The 10,353-nt window shown below is 27.5% G+C and overlaps 1 protein-coding gene across 1 annotated transcript in view; it reads left to right on the forward strand.

The window, feature by feature from the left end:
- Nucleotides 1–8,211: 8,211 nt before the first annotated feature.
- LOC106768662 (nudix hydrolase 12, mitochondrial) overlaps nt 8,212–10,353 on the forward strand; it is a 5,203-nt gene continuing 3,061 nt past the window's right edge. Inside the window, exons 1-2 of the mRNA XM_014653922.2 lie at nt 8,212–8,453; nt 9,232–9,325. Coding sequence (XP_014509408.1) covers nt 9,255–9,325 — 71 coding nt within the window. The 5' untranslated portion in view covers nt 8,212–8,453; nt 9,232–9,254. The remainder of the gene's footprint in view (nt 8,454–9,231; nt 9,326–10,353) is intronic.

The raw sequence follows: 10,353 nt of genomic DNA on the forward strand, positions 1-10,353 counted from the left end.
ATTATCTTTTTACATTACCCGTATTGCTTCTTTTGATTTAAGTAAAATGATTCCAATTTTGTTTTACCAATTTCTTAAAAAACGATGAAACAACTTATTGTTACCAATGGGGAGCATTGGTAAATCTTGAAGTAAATTGTTTTGATGATGCTACAAGAAGTTTAACCTGAAGAAGATATTAGAGATATTTTAAAAGCATTTTGTAGAATATAAATGTAGTAGAAAAGTCCTTAAAATATGTAAAACTTGTATTTTTAGATAATGTTATGAAATAATCGATTATGAGGAGCAATAATCGATTATCATGAGTCTTTCTGAAATAATCGATTATCACTCCAAATAATCGATTATCACAGGTCTGATTTTAAAACTGCCTAAGTTATTTTTGAAAAACCTGTGACAGACTTGAATAATCGATTATCACTTACAATAATCGATTTCACTGGCAGTTGGGTCTTGACCTTTCATATTCAGACTAGTTGGCTATGTATTGGTCTTCTGAGAATTTCAGAAGTAATGTTGTTGAACAGAAAGCTTCTACATAATATTGTTTGTCAAAGGAAGTTCTCAAAAGCTATAGTTCAGTTCCCTTGCTTGGTCTCGTGAATAGGAGAAGCTCGCGTTTCATGTGTCGATAGTCGGAGCGGTTCTCTTCGAGTTAGCAAGGTGCTCTATCTGGTCTCGTGAATAGGAGAAGCTCGAGTTTCGTGTGTCGATAGTCGGAGCGGTTCTCTTCGAGTTGGCAGAGTGTTCATCTTCCGGTTCGTTCGTCGAAGGAAGGTTCAATCTTCATATTTTATTCACTATTGTTGTAATCTGTGAAACCTATTTTTTAGTGAAACTGTTAATCACTTTTTATAGTGATTAACGACTGGACGTAGATTCTTTTGAATCAAACCAGTATAAAAATTACTTGTGTGATTTTTCTACTCCCTATGCTCTTTACTTTTATTTGCACATCAACTGTTCGATAAATTTTCTCTTAGAAATTTTATTTTTAAAACTGACCATTTTAATTTACAAAAGTGATCTAACACGCTTTCCGCTACTTTAAATTTTATTTCGCTGCGTTATACTCTCTGGCCGATACCGACCAACACTTATATGTTTGGAAATTCTATATTAATTAGTGATAAAGCTAGTTTAAAGCATATAAATAGGTACAAGTCTTACCTTACAAACCGATTTTGTGGAGCTGAATTAGACAAACTCATTACTTAACATGATATCAGAGTCATAAGTTAGAGTTTATTCTTATGAGATTTGTCATTTGTTTAGTCTGTTGTGCCACCTGCTATCAAAATATTTGTTCTTTCTTGGGTATAAGGATGACAAAAATACCCATGCTCTTGAGTATCCGTGGATAAAATGCATGACGAATAAATTGTACCAATGGGTATTTATTATTCGCGGGTAGTATGTAGCAGGTATTTTAATACTTGTTTATAATCATACTACTCATACCCAAAAATATCTATTACTCACAAAAAAAATTCAAATTTAATTTATATTTTATTAAGTTAAATTTAATTAAAATTAAAATTAATTTATATTTTATTAGGTTAAATTTAATTAAAATTCAATTTTAATTTATATTATATTATATTACATATTAATTTTTGTAATTTATTTAATTTTATTTTCAAAATTTATAAAATATCCTTTTTTAATATTTGTGGAACCTATAAGTATTTTTTAGATCGGTATCCGACATGTAACGAGGGGGGTAATGGGTTGATTTTTTTTTTTTGTGGATCAGGTAGCAGATAGGCATTATCCTTACCTTACTGATCGGTGTCGCACCCGAGTCAAACTTAATGTGCATTAAAATGTAGTATAGACTAAGAAGTGACTCATAGGTCGTCTCTCAAGGACCAAATGTGGTTCGAGAATTAGGTAAAACACGTAGTGGGAGGGGGTTGGTGAAGAGTTTATGAATGCAAAGAACTAAATTAAAACACAAAGTTAAATATAACTAAACAGAATTGAAAGCACTAAAAGAGACTTGGAAAACATGAATACTGAACGATCCTACAGGTGACCGAACGGTTCTAACATTGAGACTGAATGATCTCTAAGCCAAAAATGGAAATAAGCACAGGCTAAAGCCGAACGGTCCTAAAGATGAACCGAACGGTAAACATAAGCAAAGACGAAGGCTGAATGGAATCAAAGCAATAAAATGAAAACAAATTAAAACATAAGACAAGTTGAACGGTCTCTAACAATGAAGCATGTTAGAGACTGAACGATATTAATTTAAAACCGAACAGTGTGCAGTAAAGGCGAAAACAGTAAATTTCATCAGAATTTGAACGCAATGCAGCTAAATGAAATTTCAAATCCAAAACGCACAGACAATGCAGAAAACGTAACAACAGGTGAATTGAAATGCACCACATGAACTTAAACATAAAACGCAAATCCAAAAACACAAATTGAGAACGAAGCAGCAATCGGAAAATGGAATGAACAGTAAACGCGAAACCATAACACAACAAAGAAGAAGATAGTGAACACTAAAAACGCATAATTGAACAGTGAAAATGGATGAATTGCAGCACGACAAAGGTTGATAAAATGAAGTAGGAGAATGGATGTAGTAGCAAATTCAACTCTTAAATTGCAATGTAATGAGTCCAATACATGAAGAGTAAAAGCCAAAACCTAAAAGCTCCCCCAAGAGGGAGGAAGAAGAAGATGCTCCCAAGGACTGAAAACGTAAAATGGCGGCTAAGAGTGAAGGAGATACAGAGATATCTGCTTTTAGGGTTTTATATAACCCCAAAAGACCAAAATGCCCTCCTAATGGGCCTGTCCTACAAAATGACCTAAAATTGGGCCCAAAGTCCTAAAGTTTGACCCAATGACATTCTAAAACGAAATTGAATTACACTACTGACGTGGCCACCCTCTTGAAGTCCTAGAATGTGCTTCCAACACTGTTGTTGAGTTTCTCTGGTCACCTCATCTGACCGTTCGATCATGAAGGGCTCAAATCATTTGGTTTAGCAATGCTCTATAGGCTCAGGGACTGGTGTGCAGTGCAGTCTTCATAAGATCGTTCGGTCATTCATTCTCAGACCGTTCGGTCTTAAATCATTCGGTTTAGCAGCTTTGTAGGTTCACTCTGACCATTTGGTGAAAAATTGCTCAGGCCGTTTGGTCAAGTCTTCATCAGATTGTTCCGTCAAGTTTTCAACAGATTGTTCGGTTTTGTGCATTCTTTGTCGTTCGGTACATCCTTCACAGACCGTTTGGTAGTCTTCAACAGACTAATTTTGTGCAATATGTTCAGACCCTTTCTCAACCTTTCAACAATGATTGTCCTGCACATTATGATTGAAATAATTAAGCTCAAATAATTCAAATTAATTAAAATAAGAATTACTCTTGAAATTAAGCTCAAATAGTGAAAATGAGACGAAAATGGATAATTAAACACAATTCACTAACACAATATGGTGCAGAAAGCTAAGTGTATAATGCAAAATAGTGACTCATCACTTACCTAATCCATTGTCATTCCTAATTGAACATATTGTTTTACTCGTTACCAAAAAATTATCAAACTATTCATTAATATCTAGTCCTACAAATGATATACATATACCTCGACGTTAGGAAGTGTGTTAGAAAGTAAATTTTATTTTACAAACCAATTTTCTTAAATTATATTATACTTAATATTTACCTGAACAATCGCAAAAATATCCAAGAACAACTTTTTATTTAACTTTCTTTAAATTCTTCATTTTAAAATTAACATATTTTCTCACAAAATAAAATGGTTATTTTATTTTAAACAAGTCTCAATTCTCAAGGATATTTAATAACAAAAAAAGGAGCAAAAGTTATAAAAAAAAATCCTCTCAAAATCGTTATATAATATTGTTAAGCATAAATTATTTGAAAGATGATCAATTTTAAAATTAATACTTTATTAATGTTTTATGGTTATTTGTAATGTATTTATATTTTGTTTTAAAATTTATATTTTTACAATAAAAGAAAAATTAAGTGTACTCTATAGTTTTTTTTTTTTCTTCCTACCCAATTAGGAATTAATTACGGAGAGCAATTATTACACTGGCATACGCAGGAAGGTTCATCAAGTTTAGTTTACATATGATATTCTAATGTGATGAAGGCAATTAATTTATGCACAGTCTGAACAAGAAGAATAAGAAATTCCAAATAAACAATGTCGGCATGCGTATCGGTTATGCTGTTAAATCAGTGTCGTTGGCGCATTTATATGCAAAGTTTATTATATTTGCTTCTTACCATACCTTAGCTCGAATTTTTATTTTATTTTTCTTGATTTTTTTATCTTTAATTCTGTAAATTATACTAACGTAAATGGATTTTGATATTTTAACATAGATTAAAAATATTTTTAATATACTAAAATTAATATATTTTGAAACTAAATAAAAGACATTAGAGAATCCGAATTCACTTCATTATTGCCTTCTTTTTCTTTTGTTTTCATTCAACTCATAAAATATTCAAAAATAAAAATTCAAAAGACAAAGCACTAGTTATAAAATTTAATAATATGTTCAGAGAACCTGTATAATTGAATCTGTATTTGGTTGAGTGAAAGACCATTTAAAATACATGCATAGTCACACTTTCTATACAAGGAAGATATATTGTTCCTTCTCGTATCTTCTATCTATTAGGATAATTAATTTTAAAAATAAACACCCTTATCTTTTAAATAATATGATTTTATGTGTTGAATATTTATATAAGTTTTGTTTGAGTTCTTTATTTTGTTAATAATCTCTGGATAAAATAATTTTACTATATTAAAAATTTTCTTAATTGGGTTCAAAATATTTAAGTTATCTTGTCAGCGGAACTCTTGATATATATATAAAATGATAAAATGTTTTTCATTTATAAGTAACTTTTAAGTATGAGTTACAATAAAATAAAGTTTAAATGCATATATTGTATCTAAATCATAGTGTTAGTTTTTAGAGTAGAGATAAATCAAATCTAAAGAATCATCTAAATTAACTCAAAGCTATTTTTATTCATTTCCTTTTCCTTATCATTATATAAAATAACAAGTCTTAAATTTATTTGTTAGAATAACTTTTTATGGTTGCTTTTAGAGAGATTCATTAAAAAGATATTAAATATAATGAGTTTAATATAAAGATTAATATTACTTTAAATCTAAAATCTTAAAACAATAATTCAATGATCTTTATTGTTGCTTTAATATTACAAATGTTTTTCTTTTCTTTTAGAAAAAAAATTCATCAAAAAAATTACATAATCCGATTAAAAAATTTGTACCATTTTCAATTCAAAATTTAAGACAATAGAATTATGAGTTTTATTTATTATATAATACTAAATATTCTCGTTTTTATTTAATATAAGATTTAAACTCACAATTATATTCTTAACCATTCTTTAAATAATTACCTCTTTGAAAATAAATATTAAAACATTCACAAAACTTAGAAGGTGTACCAATTTCATCATATAAAGGAAAAGAAAAAAGTACAACTATAACTAATTTAGCTTCTCTTTATCTTATTTGGATGAACTTTCCTTTTTTTTTCTCTTAGGTAACCAACTACTTCTGTATCAATAAGAAAGATATTCATATTTATCTTTATATTCAATAAAATTTCAAGATTACCAATATAAATCCTAACTTATTTATTATTTGTACCTTTAAAATTTGTGGTATTGAAAAATTTCCATGTCAACAACCAACTATATAATACTATTACTATATGATAGAGGATAGGAAGATGGTTGCTATCTAAAGATTTTAAATACATGTTAAATAATTTATATTAAACAAGCTCAAAATAAAACATTTAGTACAATACAAATTACCACAAATGGCTCACATATTATAATCTAAATTTATTCATTTAATAAGTAAAACTTCAAAAGTATTTTATCAACTTGAAATTTTTTCCAAAAAAATATGTATGACTTTTATGATCTAAATTTTTTTAACATGAAGTAAGTAGTTTAAATATTTAAAGGGAATATAATAATACATCTTTGAAATAATTTTTTTAACATGAAGTAAGTTGTGACCTATAATAACTTAATGTAATAACCACTTTTAAGTACATCTTTGATATAAGATGCAGATATTGTGGACCTAATATTGTTCTCTATTGAAATTTTAGAATACTAATCACTAATTTAGTATTTTTTTTTACTAAATATATAAAATCTATTAAATAACAAAGGTTAACCTTAATATTTCTAAGAAAATAGTTATGATTTCAATAAAAATTAACTATATGAATGACACATTAGTTGTAATTTGAATTGGATATTTAGATTTTTCTTGTTGATAGATTATATGCAAATTCCGTTATAATCTTTCATGTTGGTGTGGTCTTTTCAAATCTTGTATAGAGATAAACAAGTTTTTTTTTTTTTTTTTTTCTGAAAACTATTATGATTTCATATTTTAACAATGAGTGACGTATTGGCTGATTCATTTCAGTCGTGATCCGTAATTGGACTAGAAAAAAACGTTTCGTTGGTCACTATATTGGTTCAATAAATTAACGTATTAACTTTGAGTTTCCAAATAAATTAAAGTAAAGTATAAGATAAATAAATTATGTTTTATAAATTAAAATTAGTTTGTATACAAGTTAAAAATAAATACTCAAAAAACTAATATAAAAAGTTTTGCAAATTAATTTATATAAACTAATTTTAGGATATGAAAGAATTATTTTTTTTAATTTTCTATTTTGAAAGTTTTTAGAAACCGTGCATCACACAGTTAGTTAAGACTAAAGCTTTCTTGATTAAGGAAGAAAATCAGGTTTCTACAAGATGAAATATTTTTCAAAATATTAATGAAATACCTAGTAATTTTGTTAAAATTAATCTTTTTAGAATAATGTCAGTAACCATCTTTAACTAAATAGTTTTCTTTAGTTGCTTATTTAATTTGAAATCTTATTCCTTTCATTTATTTATTTACGGAATATATATATTCATTAGAATGATGGTTCACAAATATCTTAATTTGATATATAACTATTAAACTTTATTTTTCTATAACTCTTCTTTTATCACATTATGTATTCTATAATATTATAGTTTTATTTCTCTTCAGCATATACAATTTGTTGGTAAAAAATAATATTTTCTAATGAAACACACTTACAAATAACTTACCATAAAAGGAAACATATATAAATATAAATAAATCTAAGATGGTTGGACACTTCGCAAATAATCATACAATTTTTTTAACAAGAATTGTAAATCTTTTCATTTAATTTTTTAAAAACAAAATTGTAAACTTAATCATACGTAACTTCTCAAGTCTTTCAACATCCAAACTATTAGTTGTAGTAACAATATTTAAAATAACTATTTTCATATTAACTATGTTTAATGAATATTTTTAAAATAGATAAGTATTTTCCTAATCATTAATGACTGAAAATTTTCATTATGTTTGTTTTATGTGATTGTTTTAAATATTTTCTCTACATATCTAATTCGCTAATAAACTCAGCATATATTAGTTTGGTAGTTAAATTTTGGAGTTCTTCTATGTTTCATATATTTATCTAAACTAAGTAAAAGAAAATGCAAAAAGGAAAGTATAAAATAGTATTTTCCAGATATTATAATTTAAAAAAATAAATAACTAATTAACCAAAATTCTAATTATATTTTTAAATATAATTTAAATTTTTAACATTTATTTTTTAAAACTGTTGGAAGTTCCAAATTGACTAGAGATAAGACTAATTTATAATATATAAGTGTGGTGCAATCCTCACCTTACAACCCGGTTTTGTAGAGTTGAGTTATGCTTAAAAACTCATATTCTAACATGGTATCAAAGCCTATTCCACCTGTTGTCGGACCAATATTGGACCACCCAATTTTTACTATTACGCACGAGATGTTTATACCTCGATTTGAAGGTTGAGTTAAGTTTAAAAACCCACTTTTCTAATAAAAACCATCCCTCCTAAGAAATATCGTTATGACAAGTATGTTTGGAGACTTGACGATAAAGAAATGTAACTAGACATTATTATATTTTCTAGCACAAATATGGAAGCATTGATATCAGAAATAAGAAAAGTTGAGCATAATCAAAAGTCAACGAAAAAATTTCAACTCCAGCTCTCTGTATATAAAGAAACGACGTTTCTGCAATTCTATGAGCCTTCTCAAACCTCTATCTCAGTCTTTCTTTTTAGTCGTTTCCACACAATCTTTTTCTTCCTTTCGTCTTTGTTTATTTCTGAACCAGAATTGAAAGATTCCAAATGCTATGCGAAATTTAGTTTCCTTCCAATTTTATTGAACACACTTAACCTTCCTTTGAGCATCTCTATCTTATACAGCCATTTCTCTCTGCTTTCCTCTCTTATCACATATTTCGGAAGCTGAATTTTTGTGGTCCTCTTTCCTATGTAAGTTTCTCTTTATTTTTGTAGGTTATAACGATGGAAATTCAAGTATCAGTCAAAGTCCTACATTTGATAGAAATAAAAAAATAGAACAATATATTAAGATAAAAGATTCATTAACACATTGTTTTAAAGTTTTGGATAAAGATTATTATCAATCTTGATTGAACAGATTTTGGATAAAGTAGTGTCAATCTTTTTTATGATTAAACTTGGTGTTTGTGTTTTTCATGTGCACCCCCTCTCCATTAGGTCCAACTATTAAAAACTTAATTAGTAATATGATTTTTATATATAAATATTTTATTTATTTTATTTTATATATTTGTGTTGTACTCAATTTAAATTTTATACTGAATTTTTATCATTTTTATAAAAAAAAAATCAATATGATCTTTTTCATTAAGTTAACTATTTATAATATATTATTTATCAAAATCTGGATTATCTATTGTCATAAAACTCTCTAACTTTTCTGGTTTTTATGTTTTTGCTTTTAAATAATAGAGATTCAATTTAGGGGAAAAAATATAAGAAATGAATTAAGTAAAATATAAATATAAAAATCAAAACCAATAAAAAAATATAACGACCAAAATAAATTAAAAATCGACCATATTATCAATTAAATAAAAATTAATCACTCCATCTCAAAATATTAAAGAACAAATATATTTAAATTATTTTTTATTTTGTGTGTGAAACTCTTACTGGTATTCAAGTCACAATATTCAGACGTGGTCTTCATTTATTCTTACTAATGGTTTTCTATGTTGTTTAGAATCAGACATTTCAGAGGAATCCATGTCGTTTGTGACAGCACGTACTGGGAGACAACGACAACGTTACGAAGACAACATGCGCCTTGTCTCCGGGTAAGCCTTTCCGACTTATGCTATTCCCTTTTAGTTCTCACTTATCGAAATAGAACAGGATTATGAGTGAGCAAAATCAATTGAAATGCACTGAATCATCAATTAACTATATTATATTATAATAAAAATGTTAAGTTGTTTAGATTAAAACTTGAGCGGTACTATTTTATAATTTAGTTTGATTCTGGGCTCGATCAAACTTTGGTAGGGATTACTTAATCAAATTCGGTCAAATATATATTGGAACCAACTCTACCAACTTTCGTCCGTGTTGTTGATGTTGAATTTGTTCGATTTTTATTCGGGATATATTCAGTTGAATTTCGGTTAGAATCGGCTCGATCGAATTTCAACTGTGATGGTTCTAGCTAATTTTTTATTGTGCCTATTTTGACTAAATTCAGTTAATTTTTGATCGGGGTCTATTCATTTGAATTTGGTCAGATCAATTTAACCAAGTTTTGATTGTGAACGTCTCAAATGAACTCCACTGAATTTCAGCACGGATTCTTCTCAACATTTTAACAAACTTGATCCATCTCAACCTTAGCTCAATCTAAGTCATTTTTTGTCTGATACAATACATCTCAACTTACGTGACCTGACTCATCTCAAATTTTGGCCTAAGATATTTTATCTTATTCTTCAATCTTGCTTGATTTGTCTCAACCTTAGGCTTGACTTGACCCTTCTCAACATTCAACCCTTATTTAATCCATTTTAATTTTTGGCATGATTAGATCTCAATTTAGTCAAATCAGCCTATCTCGACTCTCGATATAATCTGACATGTTTCAATTTTTAACCTATTTTAATTTGTCCGGAAGTTGTATTGTCTATCATAATAGAAAACAAATTCTAATATAATTTAGTACAGTAGATATTGGTGTGAACTAATTTTCATTTTATTTCAATTATGAGAAACTACTTTTTAATTTACTGTAGTTTTTAACCGTTGTATTCAAATACAATTAATTTTTCCCACTCCATATATATATATATATATATATATATATATATATATATAT

This window comes from Vigna radiata, chromosome 1 (assembly GCF_000741045.1).
Source record: "Vigna radiata var. radiata cultivar VC1973A chromosome 1, Vradiata_ver6, whole genome shotgun sequence".
NCBI classification, from domain to species: Eukaryota; Viridiplantae; Streptophyta; class Magnoliopsida; order Fabales; family Fabaceae; genus Vigna; species Vigna radiata.